This window comes from Xiphias gladius, chromosome 8, assembly GCF_016859285.1.
Source record: "Xiphias gladius isolate SHS-SW01 ecotype Sanya breed wild chromosome 8, ASM1685928v1, whole genome shotgun sequence".
NCBI classification, from domain to species: Eukaryota; Metazoa; Chordata; class Actinopteri; order Istiophoriformes; family Xiphiidae; genus Xiphias; species Xiphias gladius.
Genome location: NC_053407.1, coordinates 13666146 through 13686144, shown reverse-complemented (window position 1 = coordinate 13686144; position 19999 = coordinate 13666146). Strand labels below are relative to the sequence as shown.

The following is a 19999-nucleotide window of genomic DNA, read 5'->3' as shown; positions in this document are numbered from 1 at the left end:
TAGTCGTTAAGCTTCATCCTCTAGCAACCATTAAAAGTCTGTGTAAAATTTAATGGCAATTGCAGTTGTGGAGATACTTCAGTCTGGATCAAAGTGGTGGACCAGCTGACTGGCATTGTCATCCCTGGAGCCACAAAGAAAGAAATAAACAAGCTGAAAAGAAATACTCTCACACTTTTGTGCGTTATCATCCTATAGTTTAGTTTTTATTTGTCTCCTACCCTACAGCTCCGTTTCACACTTAAATTATTAACACAAAGCTGTCATAAAGTTACATTCTCATTATCATCTGTAACCATGTGACGGTATAAGATGTCACTAACACTGCCTGTTTATGTTAGTGTGCTTAAATTAGACACTTTTAAATATTCCAAAGGCTGTGCTCTGTTTCCCATCACTCTGTGGTAAACATCCTTTGTCTTATCTGTCCCTATCCGCCTGCTTCATTTTCACCACGGAAGATAATTACTGGACAGGATATTCCTCATCAGTGTCCAGCTTGCTTCTCCAAACTAGTGCTGCTTGAAAAGATGTGTACTGAAATACATAAATATACACGTTTGACACTTATAAATAATGCTTTCTGTGCATTTGGTGATCTATGACACGTCTAATGATCATTCCCTCTTGCACGTTGATGAAAAGTTTCAAGGTTAAGGACTTTGTTGCACGTCATCCTCACAGTGCCCTCAAGTCCTTGAGAGCATGTGGCTGAATATGTCACTCTCCAGGGTGTGTTTCTGGTATTTCATCTGTACGTCTCTCACAATACGGTCTGTCTGGAATGAGTGACATAACACCAAGGTGAAAAGAAAGACAAAAGCCCAAACCAACACCTAATATCTGTTCTAGTCCTCACGATACCAAATGGAGAGAGATATTCAAAATTGTTTTAAATTAACCCCATCAGTACTCGTGAGACCCCTGAATACTGTACATGTAACTTACAACTATGGGCGGCGGAGTTGTGTCTTTCCCTTCCCAGAGGCCATCTCTGCCAGCTCATTCCTCACATGCTGTCAAACACAGACCACATAGTCCACAAACAGCCAATGGCAAAGGTTCTGTTTATTTCAGAGAGACTGTCTGTTGACTCAGAAGGGCCTCTTTGGATGGAGCAACAAGCCATCAATGATTAAACTATTGTTTTTGGACAAATTACAGATTGTAACGACTTTGGGGATTTGAATTTCCGAGTGCATGTCGATCTTAGAGTACACAAAGACAACAGACCAGGTACACTGAGGTATGAGAGTGCCAGTATAAACAAATCTGGTGTGCACATTTCAGTGACACGATAAAATGGCTTTGATCAGTTCAAGGACGGATGGCAACGATTACCACACAGTGTGGTTTTCAATCAAATTCTCGTTGTACTTTTGAAAATATTATAAAAGTATAGTGATAAAAGGACATAATTTAACATCCAAAAACACACCATGGTCCTCTGTTTTTGTCCAAATAAAAAAAAAAACAATGAAGAAGTGGACTGATAGCAGCTCTTCTGCTCAAATTGCTAAGACTCATACCAGATGTCTGCGTCATGCTAAGGACTGGATGTATGTTCCATGTGTGATGTTTGTGTATGTGAGTGGGATTTCTGACTCTGGTCTGCTGGAGAACTCATGAGGCAGCCTCTTGTCTTGTTATGATAAAGAGGGAATTTTTTGGAAGTGTATGTGTGTGTGTGTGTGTGTGGGGGGGTGTTTGGAGGGGGGATGACATGGACAGGAACGGACAGTTTAATTAATAACCAACATCCCTTTCTCCATTCCCTGACCTCAACTGGTCACACATGCTCTCACTGGAGTCCAGACACAAGCAACTAAATGTTCATTAGCTAATATTGATGGAGCTGCAGCTCACAGTGTGGATATCAGAAACAAGCCCGAGGACCACTGTTACCAGGCAGGATTTCAACATTAACTGACCAGGATAAGGTAAGAGCTCAAGGATGAACATATCTCATGTTCACTGGTGAACCGATGACTTCTTACGAGCCTCTGTATTTGACAGGTAGAGCGGTATGTCTGGCTGTTGTGTGGGCTGTTAGTGTGGACTGGAGATTTCTGAATCCTTGTGGGTTGCTTTTTTTTTTTTAATCTCAGGGGAAATTACAGTGTGTTAATTGAAAAAAAAAATGTCGTGAAGTCTATAAAGGTAATGTTTCACATGTTGACCATGTTGCTGCCTTGAAACGAGAAAGGCTGTGGACAAGTTTAAAAACTGGTCTGTTATTGACGATATATCTTCAAGCCCGTCTAGGCTTACTATATTATTAAATGAGCTGTATATGCAAACTAAGCTGAAGGTTTGCATAAATTATGTTTAGCAAAATTAAATTGAAAAAGACAACGCTGATCTTGTGATACATCCTGTCAAGTGAGCCCTAATGACACAATGTGTACTTAAATATGAAAGGGGGCAGGACATATAATTACTGCTCTGAAAGGAAGTAGAAAGAAAAGACTCCTTTCATGACTTCTTAGGGAGGCCTTGTAGTGGCCTGACTTTCATCCCCCACCTCCCCGCAGGCAGCCACCCAACATGTCATCCCTGTGTGGGAGAGGAGACCTGTCAGGTGTGTTCATGTAGAGACTCCCCGGGTGATGTTTAATTACTTTGTGCTGCAGGTTTCGGAGGATCCTGCAGACGTGTAAGGGTGTTCAGGAGATCTTCACCATGGTCCACAAATCACAATATTTCTATGCTTGTTACAGAATTCAACCGGGGCTTACTACTGCTCTGTGGCCCAGTCCAACCTGTGTTGTCTGAATTGGTGCCCGACAACCCTCCTGAATGAATGAGTGGGTGGGCCCCGACATCAATGTGGTGGGACCGCTGCAAATCCCGCCCAGCGATGAATTCTCCATCTCAGAGAGCTCCCACTTGTTTGGTAAGTCTACATGGCAGGAACTAGCTCACACACAGACAAAACAAAACTGCCACACTGCGGCGATTTGAGCAAAATGCTAACATCACCATGCTAATATGCTCACAGTGACAGCATTAACATGCTGATGTTTAGCAGATATAATGTTAAATCTTGCTCACAATTTTAGTTAAGCATGTTAGAATGCTAACATTTGCTAATTTGCACTAAACACAAAGTGCAGTTAAGGCTGATGGGATGCCATTACTTTTGCAGGGATTTGGTCACAAACCAAAGTATTGGACAAACTGTAATTTTGACCACATTATGGTGCCAGATTGAAAATCAGGGCATCACCAAATTTATTACAAATCACCCTGAGGAGTACATGAATGTCTGGAATGAATGTCATGGAAATACAGCCAATTGTATTTAAGATATTTTAGTTGCGACCAAATCTTTGCACTGACCGACCAGCAGCCATGCTTTCAGCCTGGCCCAAAATCACAACTCTTCTTTTCTTCTGCATGGACATGACATTGTTTCCACCCCAAATGATCCTCCTCAGGCAAACACGAGGGTGTGAGAACACCTGTATGTGCTCTATATAAAGATGAGCTGTGATGACATGTCGCACATCACCTGTGAATCATGTTGATGATAATGTACACAATATGCCAAATCAATCCATTACTAAGAGCGGTCACGCAATGCCCAGGTGAATGTCCCATCAACATTACCTTAAAAATCCAGCATCACAGTACATGGATACACACTTACACAGGAGAAAAGCTTAAATATGTTGCAAGAATGCTTTGCCGTACTCATAGATTGATTTGCTTTTGAGATTACAAATAAAGCAACAGAAAACATGTATAATGCATAGAGACATATAATCAGAAAAAGAGAAAAAAAAAGAAAAGAAAGAAGAAAACTAATGCAGTCATAGATGCCTTTTACTGTATTAGTAAGTAGTAGTAAGACGCTCTGAGGTAAACTTGTGTTTCAGTGATTTCTAATTATTTTGCGTACCCTCATATGATATGAAAATAACAGAAACACCTTTCAATATAATGCACCACAATTCAACAGCAACACAAACTACATCCTCCAAAATGACCATAAAGTTAAATCAACACCTCTCTAACAGTTTCGACAAAAACTGAACGGTATAAGTCATTGGCGTGAGGCGGATCTTTTAGTACAGTTATTTTCCCAACAACCAGGGAGATACCAGCTACAATAGGCTGACTACTCAAGACCCACCTACAGACAGTCCTTGGGAGATGTAACACCATGTGCCGCACGAGAGAGTGAGTAGAAATCCAGGTAGCGAGCAAGCAGAGAAGTGAAACGGGAGCTAAAAACAACAGATACATGATTCTCCAGCTTCTGTCACTCTTACATGATTGTACAAGTACAAGTGTCAGATCAGATCGTAAATGTTAAAGAAAATATAAACAAGCAGGCAGATAATAATCACTCAGCGCCTGCAAAGAATTTATGCATGCACACGTTCCTTCTAATGATCTCATAGACAGGTTCAGGGTCTTCTCTGGCTCATAAATCCAAGCAGACCGTACGGTAGCAATCATCTTGCCCAAATCTGACCTCGCACGCCAGCTACTTTTAATTATGTATAGTAATGCGACTTTGTGGTTAATGAGTAGCTGTGGTAACCTTTGCTCCCCATGGGATTTTTTTCAAGCAAGCGTCAGGTAGCTCAGTTCTTTATCTCGCGTTCTCACGTCTTTAGAGGAAGGCTTCTCCATTAGAAGAAATAAATGGAAGCTGATTTTTTTTAAGTCAGGCACAAAGGAGAGGGACTGACCTACAACACAGAGCTGCACTGTCGTGATGAGAGAGTAAAGTCTCTGAATAGTCTGTGTGTGTGTTCACACTGAGATGGCCATGGTCCAGACCAAATCTTCAAGAGGTCAGTGTTACATATAGTTCACAGATATTGTACTAGTATGAAGAGTGACTGTTCGTTTTGATGACAGATTTGAACACCTGACAATATTTCAGTGAAGTCGATGGATGATTCTTGTAGACTACACATGGAGCTTTACTCGTCACCCCACTGATGTTTTTAAAGCAAAAGTCACGTCATGTATCTACCACGCCTGCTCCGGAAATCAGTAATGATGAAACGACATCGGGATACTATTAACACTCTTGTATCAGTTTCGAAAGTGCCAGCTTGTTTGGAGAGGAGTTACATGTCATCCTAAAAGACATACTGTGCTCTGCCAAACGAGTTGTTAATCATTCATGGGTTTATAGTATGTGTTGTGGGCGTTGCCGACTCCTGCTGAGCCAGTTTGTACTCTAACAGGCTTCTGTGGGGAAGCACTTGAAATAAAACTGATAAAAAAAATTTTTTTTGAACAGGACAGAAGGTGTTGAATGTTGTACAGAGTGTAAGGGGTTGACCCGTAATGTCAAAGGGGTCACTTGAGATGATGTTCCCAAAAATAATTATCACCAGACTCTGCAGTTCCTCTCAGAACCTTTTTTCACCCTTATTTTTTTTGTTTTAATTTTTACAGCCCGCGGCTTTAACGCTTTGGTTCAGCGTCTTCATTTTCAGCCGCAGTGGGCAGCTGTTTTCAGCTAAGAAGCTCTGCTGACAAATACACTGTACACTCACTGCCCAGCATCTAGCAGCTCACAGACACAGTTTGTCAACTGTTCTCTATGCTGTCCCCAAACGGCTAAAAAAATAAATAAATGATTGCAGGTTTAAGGAGTGGTGTCTTTTTCATTTTTTAAAACTCTCTCTGAGACAAAATTTGGGATCTAAAACTAAATGTAGCTTGACTTGACGCTATTTCAAATGACCTTCCTTTGGTATTTGAGTGCTTAGCTTAGTCTATGTTATGTTTTGTTAAGTTATGTCAGTGTCACTGCGTGTGAAAGTTCATTTTTGACCTTGTAAGTGCTAGTTTAATCTTTACTCAGGGTTACTAGTTTTTTTCAAAGCTTTCAACAACATCTCATGATCTTCCTCAGCAGATCGAATTTGCTGAATTGACAGGGAAGTTATTATTCCATTTTTGACATGTGATGACAACCAAGCTATCTCTATCTGGTGAGGAAGGCCTAGGGATGCAGTTAAAAGCTCTAAAAAAAAAAGGATTATCGGTGTTAATTTAGAAGTTTTTTTTCCGCTTATTTTCTGTTTTTTTTCTCTGGTTTTTTGGTTCTCTTCGTGCTGTTTAATCGCTCTCCTCTTCCTGTCTTAGATATTCTGGCAGATCATGGCAGTCCTCTCCTGCAGGATCCCGACATTTTACCCTTCACCGGCTATCCCAGCATGCAGTACCCGTCCATGGAGCCAACCATGTCTTCCATGCCGTACTACTCCAGTCAGAACTACTACCCTCAGTACAATGGAGATGAATGGTACTCACACGCAGGGATATATGAACTGAGGAAAGGACCCCTGGAGGTCAGCTATGACGGTGAGATGGAGGAGACCTGTGCGGTGGTGCCTGCCGTGTGCAAGAGGACCCGGCACATGTCGCAGGCTGGGAGGGTCAAAGGGGAGGAACTGTGTGTTGTGTGTGGAGACAAGGCCTCTGGATACCACTATAACGCTCTCACCTGTGAAGGCTGTAAAGGTGGGATTTGAAACCATAACATACTTACACACATACTGTATGTACATTTTAATCTCTTCTGTAGTTACAGTGGATTAGTTTGTCTTTTTTTTTTACACTGGACTGTAATAATATGGACAGTTGATGTTAAAGGAACTGTGCCAGAGATATTAAACATCCCAAATAGGGACGTAACTTACGATTGTTTTCATTAAGAATCAGTTATTTTCTCTCTTAATTATTACAATTATTTTGGACATAAATTATTAGACGCCAGGAGAAAAAAAAACACAATTTAGCCCAAGCTGAAATATTCAGGTTGCTCGTTTTATTCAATCAACAGTCCAAATGACTTAAAAAATTAATCATTTATCAAGATAGCAGACTTATTTTCTGTTGATCGACTAATGGATTAATTGATTAATCATTTCATCTCTAATCCAAAACACAGTTGTACACAAGGAAGAAATGTGTCCTCTATGAAAGCAACTCCCATTCAGATTTAATCAGCCTTTTAGATTTTTTTTTAATAGCGTATTTTTTTGAGCCCCGGTTTGTCCGGGTCTGTACTGTACACAAGGAAGAAATGTGTCCTCTATGAAAGCAACTCCCATTCAGATTTAATCAGCCTTTTAGATTTTTTTTTAATAGCGTATTTTTTTGAGCCCCGGTTTGTCCGGGTCTGTACTGTTTAAAGTACATGTCCAGGCACAGTGGCCGGATATGGCAGTATACTTGTGAGTAGAATGACATTTGGCCCACATAGCAAAAATTATGTTATTGTCTTTAGCTGTTTACTTTAAGGGGCCACCCATGACGGGGATGTTCATATCTGCAGTCCAAACAGCAGCTGGTGAAGGGTAATATGTGAGCATGTGTCGTTTAAAATGTTTGAAATGAATATTCTCCGAGGCTGAGAAATCACTCATTGTATGCCTGCTGCTGGTAGGAACAGATTAAGGATTGTTAAATTGTATTTAGCTACTACTATGAATACCACTACTGGCTGCGGTACACTGTGGCATAATGCTGCTGATTCCATATTTAACTACATGCCAGGAACAGGCAGTGAATCCACACCGTGCTTAAGTATATTAGGGAACGTCTGGCCGGAACTTCCTGAGTTTAAGAAAGCATTTAGGGAGATTCAAAGAGAACAAAGGATACATGAGGAACTATCACACGGAGAGTAAGCACTTTACAACCCTTTTCCGTGTGAAAGTGTTCCACTTGGTGACAGTGAAGTCATGGGCTTTAGCAGCTCCTCCCCATGTTTGTATGACACTGTGAATATGCTGTGATTCCTACCAAGCCACAGGGTGAACAGACATGAGTGTAATTCCACACGGTGAGGTCGGACAATGCCAGGAGCGCAGCAGCTGGCCTGTCCTGCCGTTTGACTGAGAACAGGCTCAGGTCTACCTGGTACTGCTGCCAGATTGGGTTCCCTCTCAGCTTTCTGCTGTACAATGCAGGAGCAACCTGAGCTCAGTTACGCTAATGCATGTCATTGTGCTTAATGTTGTATGTCAGAATGTCTAATTACTGTTCCAAAGTTATTCTGTGCGCTCGTGTGTGTGTGTGTGTGTGTGTGTGTGTGTGTGTGTGTGTGTGTGTGTGTGTGTGTGTGTGTGTGTGTGTGTGTGTGTGTGTGTGTGTTTGTGTGTGTGTTCTGTTGCTCTCCCTGTCTGTATCATTACCAGCTGGGTTCACTGGATTTTCTGTGTGACATTATTAGAACAGTGTGTAACCTATGAAGCTGCAATTTTATTTATTTTATCATTTACATAATCACAACTTGTCAGTCATCATCATGGCTAAAAAAAGCTAGAATCTGCATGGTACGGTTTGCAGTGGAGGAAGTATTATTCAGATCCTTAATTTACCGAAAAGTATCATTATACCCCAACAATGTACAAAAATATTCCATTGCATTGCATAAGCAATCAGGTAAGCACATATGTATTATCGGTGAAATATACATAAAGTATCAAAAGTATTAAAACTCATTATGCAGAATGCCCCATTTCAAAGTGTTGTATTATTATATATATATATTCTATTATTTGATGATTAGTATTATTATCATTTTTATTATTCTTGAGGTATATATAATATATAAGCAGAATTTTACAGTTGTAGCTGGTAGTGACGGAGCAAATTTTAAATACTGTGTCTACTGTGTATAGTCTAATATATAACAATGCATCAAAGAAAGTACCTGGTAGTGAGTGCAACTAGGATGATATACTGGCTGATATTAGCTTTTTGCAGACATAGCAGTATTGGAGTGTATGTCAGCCAGATAATATAACAAGAAATTGCAGCGCAGAGTGCCTTGGTAGCTGAAAGGTTACAGTGCATGCCCTGTAACCATAATGTCTACGGTTTGAGTCCAGCCTGGGACCTTTGTCGCATGTCATCTCTCTCTCTTTCTACCCTTCTTTCCCATCTGCCTCTTCACTATCAGCTATCACCTGCCATTTGAAAACAGTGTCCCCATTACATGGTTTGTCTTGAACAACAACTGACGGGTTTATTTTTTCAACTGTAAAATGTCCCGCTCAGTGCATATCTTGGTCATAATTCTTTAATAACCAAATTCAGTGCATGTTTACCAAAAATGTTTCTGTAGATGTGGTGTTTACATCAAAAAAAAAAAATTAATATCAGGGTGCAAAATGCCTTGGCTTTGTATCAGCATCTTCTGTACCTCGCATACGAGAATGCCTTGTTTTTTCTATGTTCAGGTTTCTTCAGACGGAGCATAACAAAGAACGCTGTGTACAAATGCAAGAGTGGCGGAAACTGTGAGATGGACATGTATATGCGCAGGAAATGCCAGGAGTGCCGGCTAAGAAAGTGCAAAGAGATGGGCATGCTGGCCGAATGTGAGTATCACTTCTAGTCCAGTGAGTCTGGCACCTGCTCATGCCGACAGGATGCTGAAACAATCCTCATTAATACGCTGAGGAGTGAAAAAAATTGTAGGCATATTTCTAATTACTATCATGCATCAGGTCAAACTTATTCGCAGTGTCCACACGACCACGATGTACTGTCTATTTGGTAGTATCAAGAGAGGCTGGCAGAGGCTGCACTGTCGAGCCCTCATTTTCCATTCTGACACGGGGTGTTGAATTTTACTGGGGGATTGAATATCACATAACAGACAATAGAAAGGTCCAGCTTTTGTTACTGTTACAGGAATAGAAGCAGTTAAACGGACACCTTAAGCTTCATTTAAGAAACATTAACTGCCAGTAAAAGGAATCTAGCTGTAGAGTGTTTGTCTTAAATGTTATCTTAACACCTTTGTCATCGTCAGTATTTTTTAAATACGAAGCGTGCCACAATGTGAGGACGGAAATTATAAATGTGAAAAATGTACTTGTTCTGAAGTCTTCAGAGGAGTGTGAGTTATTGGCTCTATTAAGAGCTGCCAGTTGAAAAGAGCAGGAGGGGGGACTGGATTCCTGTTGCTCATCAATAGTGCAGGGCAGTTGTGATGAATATTGCAGAGTGGCAGGCATTCATACCTACAGGCGCAACAAGAGCTCAACAAATTAGCCCTTTTTGGACATAGTGTGAAAAGACAGATGCTAATTTACCGGACAGCTTGTCGTCTTATTTCTTTGATCACTTCCCTCTCTCCACTGTCAACTCAAGTCCTTTTTAAAGAAGGAGCATCTTTCACTTCATCTTTGAGTGAACTGACAAAGCAGACAGAGGAATATAGAGGTTTTACACTGTCGCATTATTATTAGAAAATGTTATATGATAAAAGTTATGTCTTAATAAACGCATCCTTAGATTATAAAACAGAAATTAAAAAGTAGAATGAATTGAAATGAATAATTAATAAAACATGAAAAATTTAAAGAAATTTGCAATAATATAAATGTATACTATGACTGTTGGATCACCGACAGGTAAGGATCAAGTTACAGTGGATATTACATATCCTGTTGAAATATCAATGGCAAAAATGACAAAAGTACAATAAAGAATCCAAAGTTCAGTTCAATTCAATTCATCAGATTGGCACCAATATTTAATACAACTTTCATATGGTCTCATGAGAAATGAAAATGAGTATTTATAACTGCGTGGCATGGCTGTTGAATAAAGAGCTGGGAGGTATTTAACACACACAGTGAAGCCTTCGTCACTGCTGGCAGGCCTGCTGACAGAGATCCAGTGTAAATCTAAAAGGCTACGGAAGAACACCAAGGCCTCCCCAGGACCATCCACTGGACACGAGACAGAGGGGGCAGACAACACGGACAGCAAACAAGTCACCTCAACCACCAAACTGTCAAAGGTAATCACAACCTCCCGACCTTGTCTCGGAAGGCTGCAGTTTTTCCACTTTCATTTGATATATTTCTCCAAATCCACTCATTTTGTCATATAAACAGTGACAAAAAATATGTCGCCACTTAATGACGCCTGGTTTTGTTTTCTCTTTTTAAATGCAGGAAAAAGTTCAAATCACCAAAGAGCAGCTGGGCCTCATGAAGGTCATTGTAGATGCTTATAACACACATCAAATTCCTCAAGACGTGGCCAAAAAACTGGTAGATCACCCTTAGTATTGCTTCAAACATCACTTTTTTTAATATTTGGATTACTGTCATCAAAAACTTCCACAGATGAGCTGCTTACAGTCAGCAACAGAGAGTGCAGCTCATGTGCGCCAGTACAGATGTCAGACTAGGCCGACATCAATCTGAAGTTCATCTAGTTAAGTTTGCATTATTACTACATACTGTTTCCCCCACAGCTACAAGAACAGTACAGTGAAGAGGAAAACTTCCTCCTGTTGACAGAAATGGCAACTAGTCAAGTTCAAGTTCTGGTGGAGTTTACAAAAAATATTCCAGGTATTACTGTTTGCAGATGTTGTAGAATATTTATAGTTTTATGCATGCTTTTTTTATGCACAGACCATGGCCGGAGGCATAAGCCGCACTGGTGGTGTAAATAAAAAACACCAGGTTGCCCCCTTGCTGATTTTAACGAGCGGTATCATGCCTCCGGCAGGCTTTCTGTCTCTAGATCATGAAGATCAGATCGCTCTGCTGAAGGGTTCGGCTGTGGAAGCCATGTTTCTGCGCTCAGCCCAAGTTTTCAGCCGAAAGATGCCCAACGGACACACAGAGGTTTTAGAGGAGAGGATACGCAAGAGTGGTGAGTCAACTCACAACGTACCTCCAAAACTGTCTGTTTCTGCACTGTACTGGGATTCTAACTTTTCATAGTGTAAATAACTGTTTCCTTCTCAACTTTCATCGCCCAAAATCTAGTAAGACTTGATTCATGACCTTCAGGAGTCTCGGCCCTTTGCTCCAACAGTTGCAGGAGGCTGAACCTGCAGCATCAGGACGTTTGTAGTCTAGTCAGACCCTCCGTTAATAATTGATCAGCCAGATCTGTGTGATGCAGCTGGGAGATATGTGCTGACCTGCTGATCTCTGTGGCGGTGTAGGTTACACGTGCACGCACACACACCCCCACTGGGTACGGTTTCACTCATTTCAGGCATGTGTGTGGGCATGCTCGCAGCTAAAGGAGAGCATTCAAAGCACACCCAGCTCTGTCGTGGCACTGGGCTTCATTTGTTAAATCACTCACATAGTTTGCTTCTGCCATGGAAAGGTTTTTCTCACATAAACTGTTTCTGCCGCCTCTCTATTTACACATATGTGCCATATCAAAAAGTTCACTGGCTGGTGGTTTTGAAAAAAAAAATCATTTATATGTATACGAGGTGTCATTGTGTCAACCAGGTTGGACAGTTGGACAGATAGTGGCAGTGATGGCAGGAGTGTGTGCACATCACTGGGTCCCTCGGCGCATCGCTGGTGTGAATGGTGGGGATAGGGAGATATTCACGCTAAAGGCCAGTCGGGGAGAGTAAGGGAGCAAAACTGTCTGAAGAGACCATTGTTCCTTATCAAAACATCAAGAGTGCTATTGTCGGCTTCTCTCCCTCGGAGCCCCACTGGCATTTCTGAACGCTTGACGACGTGTCAGAGCAGACAGACACTCTCTGCGAGTTTGAAAACTGAACGCAAACATTTTGAAATCATATAGAGAGCAGTTTGTAATGTTCCTTCTCATTTATTATTGAATCATTAGCTAAAGACGAAAAGCAGTCAAGCTGATATTCGTTGTATGCTGAAGGGCTCCGCAGATCCTGCTACACTACAGGTGGCTGTATTTTAATATGCACAAGTGTATGACCAGAAAATATATGATCAAAGGTGAGTTAAGACATTATGCAATCAGAGTATTTCAGTTGCAATCTTCTTTTTGAATATTTTAAATTATGACACCGATCCAACCCCTCATTTTACAGTAATGACTAGAACAGACAGAATATATTTTATAGTTAAAAGAACTTTTATCTCTCTCAAATTCACTCTAGTTAACTGCATAAAACGCACGGCACAGATCACCATTGACCCTCTGATTTCCAACAGAAGAGTTTTTTAGTCAGTGTTTGAGCCTTTGCGTTGTCAGTTGTAGGCTAACTGTGGTGTTATTGATTTTCCTTGACTGCCCCTAAGCATTAGAAATGTCAAATGCATTTTGCCAAAGTGTTACTGCAGTCAGTTTGTTGATTTATCACATTAACCATTAGAGACTATCGGACGATGGCTGCGTTTCAGATTCTACAGGTAGCATATAACCAACTCAGGGAAAACATGTATAAAACACAGAAGGCAAATACACAGGAATCTGCATGCGTTTTTAAAGGTTTTTTTCAGATTAGTTGTCTAGCTGAGTATATGTCATTATTGATTTTAGCTTGACATTTACAGGCAAGGATGATTAGTGTAGATGACAAATTGCCAAATGAAATTGGTCTTGCTATGCAGGGAATCAAGTGACCTGTGCTACCAGTCCTCTTTAAATGAGTAGTGGACAGTTTTTGGTTAGACAGGTACCCCGTTTTTCAGAAAAATGACACCAGAATACTTATTTTACGTGGGGAACTAGACCTGCCGCTGCCCTTCTGTGTAAGATTGAGTTTATTTTCCTGCTTTGGATGATCATACTGTATAGGTGAACAATAATGCAGATCAGGGAGGTCTGTTGAGTGAATGTACAGGATCAAAGTAAATTTAATACTTCTCCTTCTGTAGATTACCTCTTATTTGGGAAGGTCATGATTTAAGAGGGCCCCTTTAAAAGCGATTGCTGGGAATCCACAGCGGATTTAAAACTGTGCTGTTTTACCTCATCACTCAGAGTCTCATGGCCGATAACAACAACAGTTGCCCTCAAATGTAGTGATTTCGCTCCTGCTGTTCTGGTTCCTTTTGTGTGTGTTGTAACCACTTATCTCTGATCTAAACTAGGGCATTGTTGTTGTGGTACTGTATATGAGCTGAAACCACTGTAAATAATTAAACCGGGGCTCAAAGACAGCTCTTTACATTGTTCATGTTATCACTGATCCGAGGTCTGTACTCGACTTTTGAGTTTTTAAGTTTCCTTGTGCCAATGCACCGTCAAGATTTTTGAGACCTGAATATAAAGCCAAAAACCTTTTTTTTTTTTTTTTGTCTTTTTCTGCAGGTATATCAGAGGAATTCATGACACCAATGTTCAACTTTTACAAAAGTATCGGTGAACTCCACATGGTCCAGGAGGAACAGGCTCTCCTCACAGCCATAACCATCTTGACACCAGGTAACCCAGTATAATCAACTCACTGATCCAGATAGTTTATGTCACTATGTAAGGTGTTTTTCCAAAATCAATATCTACAGTTGTTGATACCCTAAAAGACTAACATCTCATCACGTTCCACGCTTTTCCTCTCCAGATCGGGCCTACGTGAAAGATCAGAAGGCTGTCGAGAGACTTCAGGAGCCCATGCTGGACCTGCTGAGGAAGCTGTGTGCCCTGCAGCATCCGCAGGAGCCGCAGTACTTTGCTCGCCTCCTGGGCCGCCTGACGGAACTGAGAACACTCAACCATTACCACGCAGAGATGCTCACGTCCTGGAGGATGAACGACCACAAATTCACCCCGCTGCTCTGTGAGATCTGGGACGTGCAGTGACACCATGGGAGAAGGGAAGAAAGTGGTACCTTGGGGATGATAACATGAACATTTCAACTTGCAAAGACAAAGTCATGGTCCAACTGCAGGATGTGGAATTAAATCCCTGCACAAGCTGTTTGCCTCTGTGTTGCCTGACCTTGATGGCATTAGTCATGTATTGACTCGGTGAGTGGTTAAGAGTAATATCAGTGTTTATTCTGCTCATGGATTGTTTTCATGGCTTACACCATCACGTCTATTTATTTGTGTGATTTAGCCAACTCAGTCTTGTAGAGGCATTTGAAATTTTGGCAGTGTTCCAGCACAAAGAGGAAACTATTCAAAGGTTTGGATTAAACAGACTTCTTAATACTGTGAACATCATGTAAAATACCTGTAAGGCCCAGCGTGATTAGTCAGGCAAGAACAAACACTGGAACCTATTCAAAGCAAGGATGGTGCTCTTACGAACTGTACGGTTTAGATTACATTCAGTATAATAATGGCTTCATTTATTTTTTTATTTGTAAAACTTAGTCTTCATAGAACTTCCTACACGTACGTGCTGTAAATATGCCAACGTTTTATGTTCTGGCTCAATAAATAACAAGATTAATGGGCAAAAGCTTTAAGTTAAATGTTTAAGCTTGTTTTCATACATAGCACAGAGGGAACAGATATATCACCTGGTACATCTGGAAAATCAAAATCCCTGTCCTTTTTAATCTTTGAGAAACTAAACTAAACCGAAATATGTGCAAATTACTTAAAAATATTGACTAAATATTAAAATGAAAATGTCACTGTCTAAGGGTTTCCCTGTTGAAATATGGTCTCCCACTGCATAATTTTTTTTTGACTTTTTATGCCTTATTTATGCCAATATTTAACCCTCTGCTAATAATTCATTTCAGTGGGGTATCAAAACAAACGGACCTCAGTTGAAGGACCATAAATGTGTTTTGCATGTTTTTGTCAATTTTCTATAATTAAAGAATATTTAACATTGCTGTTGACAATTTTAATGTACCATTACACCTGTGAAATGGTTTCTTTCTTTCTTTCTTTTTTATTAAGTATTGTTATACCTGGCATACTGCAATTATTGATGTAGTTGTCATTAATTGTAGTTGTTGCATTAGCAATGGTGTTACAGTATGTGGGATAAGCTTAAATAGTTGTTGCAGCAACAGTAATTTATCCAATTCATCCACCCATCCCTTTCTTGGCATTTCAGTGCAGTCAACATGAACTTAGCTGACACTAAGTTTACCTTGTGCTCAGTGCGACATTTTGTATTATTCAGCTTCATTCATTCAAGTGTATGAATTTATTTAGATTAGCTGAAATGCACACAAAACATCCATAGAGATACAGGAACGGTACATCCACAATATAAAAGTTACATATTAAAGATAACTATCATCACTCATGATGTATCTCAAAGTCTCGTTTTTACAGTGAGTAAATTTGAACTCACACTTTACAGCAAATAAACTTTACATCATTTACATAATCGTCCTCACGCCACACAATGATAAATTTTACATGTAGAATAAAAAAGTTTTAAAAAGTTTTAAACACAAACAGTTTTAAAATAACATTTAGTTGTGAACCAAAACCAAATTTAATCACTTAATCAAGAATTTATTATATATAAACACAAATAATACATTTTCTTTTTGTGTTTTACAGCTAATTGCACTTTAAAAACAAGAGTGACAGTCTCGCGTGATGGTTACTGTCCATAATTGTTTCATAGCGCCATCTTGTGGAGTAATTTGGCAACAAATATTAAACCTGGAATTACATTATTTACTGTAAAGAAAATAAAATGCAGACAAACAAAGCAGTAACTGTACTTACACTATACTGACCACAGATTCAAGATTTTAACCTACAGATTTTCTGCAAAAACAATTTTTTTGGTCTTTTCTGCTATTTAAAAAAAAAAAAAAGACATTTAAATCTGAGTTCTGTCCTGGTTGGTTGGAGGTGTTAGAGGTACTGCGTCAGGATAAACCAGGAAGCCGGAAAAGGTGGTGTACCTCCCCTGGTTGCTGTAGACAGCATAACGCTCATCCTGCTGACTGTACAGCCAAACACTGTCGCCCCGACGGAGAGACAGCAGCAAACTCTGACTCTGCATCTCCCGTCTCTTCGACGTGTCCTCATCGAACACCATCGCCTGCACCTCGCCCTTCCCGGTCATCAGCTTCACAGAAACGGCCTTGCGAGGGTGTTTCCCCACAGTGAAGGCAAAGAAGTAAGCCCCCGGGAACTGGCAGGTGAACAGGCCGGAGGTTTTGTTGAAATGGCCCCCGATGTTGACGTACTCCACATCAAAGGTCAGAGGTGGCTTGCCCTGCTGCCTGCTACTCTGACCTATGAGTGTGGATGTCCGTGCCACAGAGAAGGCAGACTGCGGCTGCTCTGACGTCTGACCTCTGGCCTGGCGATCAGCCTGAGGGGGGCAGTTTGGGTAGGACAGGTGGTTGCTGATGTAGCTGGTTGAGGAGATGTCAGGATAGATGAGGTAACCAGAGAAGGTGATGTAGGGACCAGCATTGCTGTACAAAGCATACTGAGGACTCTGCTGTAAAAGCAGCCAAACTGTGTCCATTTCCTTCAAACTGATCATTACGCTTTGGCTTTGAACTTTCCTTCCTTTCTTGCGGTAGTCATCATACGCCATAGCCTGCACCTCCTCGCCATTCTTCACCAGTATGACAGAGAGCATTTTCTTCGGAAACTTCCCCACTGAGAAGGAGAAATAGTAAGCCCCGGGGATGCGGCAGCGGAAGTGACCAGTGTCTGGATTGAAATCCCCCCCGATGTTAACCATGAGCCTGTTGAAGGTCACTGCCTTCTGCTTGCCTCCCACTACACTGCTGGTTTGTGTGGCAGAGAAAGCAGAGCGGAGACCTGTTGTCACTGGAGGGGCATGAAGGGGAGAAACTGGTCCAGAGTAGGTGATCACGATGAACAAACATGCCAGGCAGCAGTGTGTGCTCCAATGAGCTAAAAAAAAAGGAAAATCAAGGAAATGACAGTTACAGATGACAGACACGAATCACTGAAAATCTTAGTGAGTTCAAATATCTGAGATGTTTTTGCTGTTCAAAATAAAAGTCTAGTCTTGTGGTTCCCAACCTGGAGCTCGGGACCCCCCCAAAGGGTTCACAAGCTAAATTTGAGGGGTCAGATGAGAAGATGAGAAGTTCAATAAAACTCTCATGTCTGTATGATCATACGAAGCTAAAGCCAGCAGCTGGTAAGCTTAGCCTAGCAGAGAGATTGGATACAGGAGTAAACAGAGAGCCTAGCTTTGTCCATAAGTAACACAACCCCCCTACCAGCACCTTTAAAGCTCACTAATTAACGCTTTATATCTTGTTTTGTTTTTTTTCATTTGTGCAAAAACTGAAGTGTAGAAACAACAGTTTGCTGTGTTATGGGGGGTTATGCGCCGCACTCTTTCCTTGTGCCAGGTTCTGGCGGGGAATTCTGTTACAGTTGAATAAAGGTAGGCTAGCTGTTTCCCCTTTTTTGCAGTCTTTGTGCTAAGCTAAGCTAACTGGCTGCTGGCTGTTGCCTCATACTTACCGGACAGATATGAGAACAGCATTGATCTTCTCATCTAACTCTCCACCAGAGAGTGTACAAGCGTATTTCTGAAGATGTGGGAACTTTTGCTTTAACGAGGGGTCACCAGCCAAAAAGGCTGGCGACCACCGTCAGTATCGAAGTAGGTTGCGCTTCTTTCAGACTGAGTCTTTTGTATCAGACTAAGCTTGACCCGTAAGCTGTCTAAGTTAAATATTCCAAGTTGAATGAGGAAGTCTGGCTAAGACCTGTCGATACAGATCTTCTTACTCAAATCAAGCACTCAGTGTGAGCAGCAGCCCCTGTAATCTGGCTGATACTGTCTGTTCTCTCTGTGCACTGAGAGAAGGGACTAGATTAGGTTCTGGTTCATCTGTTCCTGTGTGTGTTGAACAATGGAAAATTTCAGAGGGTTGGTGAGGTGGGGCAGGGCAGAATGCGAAAAGACACCACTGCCAAGTGTAAATGAACCATTACTTTGAAGTGTGGATAAGTTGCAGCAAATCAGGTTGTGTTATGATGACAACATTGTCGTGAAAATTGTGGGTTTTTGATATTTTTTGAGGGACTTGATTTGTTTACACTGCTGAAATCCTGCCACTTCACATTTGACACATATTAGACACGTTCAGATTCAGCCAGGAAACGCCATCTGTCTTAAACAAAGTTACTAAAAGAAACCATAAAAAATATGTTATAATGTTTTCACATATGTACAGAAATAGATCAATTTTAAAATCCAACAAGGTCAGATTGGTCAGAAGAGCTTCCATGATCATGACTAAATGAGCAGAAACCTTGCACCTGTAAAGGCAACAAACATCAGTCATAATTATAGGCTCAGGTTTTACACCTGGCTGTTTCCCCTGCTGCCTGTAATATGCATATTTTACAAAAGGCTAATGATAGATGTTTAGCGCTAAACTGGGGTGGCAAAAGCCAGGGTCAGGGTTAGGAAAGGACTGAGATAGCAAAGGAATAGTAGCACGACTCAGACACTGTCCCCTTTCAGGTCGAAAATTTTTTTTCGAAAATAAATTTTCAATAGTCTAAAACAATCTCCAGTGTAACATGCTGTATTCTTATTGAGCAGAATTCATGTTTGCGTGACAATATCGTAAAATAAAGCGTGAACTAGATCAGAGAATCACTCAATATTATGATGAAATTCAACAATCTCTAAAGTGTCTGGTGACTTGTAAAATTGACTAAACTCCTGCTGCGGTAAACACAAAAAAGATCAACATTCATTTCTTATTCCATTTCTATTTCTACACACAATTTGTGCCAAAATTATTTACAAAAATACCAAACCCACCTGTTGGGCTAAGTTGGGGCAGAAATGGCATGCTGGACCTCTTCTTAGTCAGAAAATTTAAAGTTCTTCTTAGTTTGCTGCACTGCTAATGTTCACGCAACGGGCCTGACACCCAAAGGGACAAAGCTTTTGTCCATACAAATACGTCAGGGAGGAGCTCCAAACTCCCTCCAATCCATAGCTCCCATTCCAACCTGTAGCACAAAAAAAAAAAAAAAAAAGGGAAAACGCAGCTGTACCGTTCAGCCTCACTGGCAAGTGGAAGTGTTACGTCTAATTCATGCATTGTTTTGTCTGAAACAGGTAGAGAAGCACAACGACGCTTCCTTTGCTTATAAAGGAAGCAGTCTTAGATAAACCGGTGCTGGAAAAATGCAGCACAAAATATGCACTCTTCAAGTGTGATATGATGCACTGGTATGAACAAAGTGGGGGGAAAACATCGCCAGGAAAAGTATTAGAATTAGCAACATAGCAGTGTAAAATGCTCCATAAAAGTCATGCAGACAATTTAAACTTAGTTGAAAATAAATATTG

At 40.9% G+C, this 19999-nt stretch overlaps 2 protein-coding genes across 5 annotated transcripts; one reads left to right on the top strand and one right to left on the bottom strand.

Annotated features, from left to right (window-relative positions):
* Nucleotides 1–1796: 1796 nt before the first annotated feature.
* Nucleotides 1797–15963, top strand: nr1h4 (nuclear receptor subfamily 1, group H, member 4). Of its 4 annotated transcripts, none has more exons than XM_040133639.1 (10): nt 1797–1940; nt 2721–2896; nt 6121–6498; nt 9228–9368; nt 10635–10801; nt 10959–11057; nt 11264–11363; nt 11524–11670; nt 14068–14181; nt 14318–15963. In XM_040133639.1, exons 2-10 carry the CDS (start codon nt 2800–2802, stop codon nt 14554–14556), a joined length of 1482 nt encoding a protein of 493 aa, XP_039989573.1. In that variant the 5' UTR covers nt 1797–1940; nt 2721–2799; the 3' UTR covers nt 14557–15963. The 4 variants fall into 4 exon arrangements, 2 of the variants coding, with proteins under 2 accessions (XP_039989573.1, XP_039989574.1); XM_040133640.1 differs by having other exon boundaries at nt 10659–10801; nt 14318–14556; XR_005707995.1 differs by lacking the exon at nt 14318–15963 and having other exon boundaries at nt 11524–12746; nt 14068–14151.
* c1qtnf13 (C1q and TNF related 13) lies at nt 15575–19572 on the bottom strand. The gene is made up of 2 exons (XM_040133641.1): nt 19463–19572; nt 15575–17559 (listed from the first exon to the last, which is right to left on the bottom strand). The coding sequence occupies exons 1-2, from the start codon at nt 19491–19493 to the stop codon at nt 16502–16504; spliced, it is 1089 nt and encodes a 362-aa protein (XP_039989575.1). The 5' UTR covers nt 19494–19572; the 3' UTR covers nt 15575–16501.
* Nucleotides 19573–19999: the final 427 nt, after the last annotated feature.

Excerpts from the sequence above, each read along its gene's own strand:
- nr1h4 (XM_040133639.1), top strand. The coding sequence starts at position 2,800 with ATGAATGAGTGGGTGGGCCCCGACATCAATGTGGTGGGACCGCTGCAA. Across the intron at positions 9,369-10,634 it reads GATGGGCATGCTGGCCGAAT|TGAAGCCTTCGTCACTGCTG; the intron begins GTGAGTATCACT and ends TAACACACACAG. Across the intron at positions 10,802-10,958 it reads CAACCACCAAACTGTCAAAG|GAAAAAGTTCAAATCACCAA; the intron begins GTAATCACAACC and ends TTTTAAATGCAG.
- c1qtnf13 (XM_040133641.1), bottom strand. The coding sequence starts at position 19,493 with ATGCCATTTCTGCCCCAACTTAGCCCAACAG. Across the intron at positions 17,560-19,462 it reads GCCCCAACTTAGCCCAACAG|CTCATTGGAGCACACACTGC; the intron begins GTGGGTTTGGTA and ends CTTTTTTTTTAG.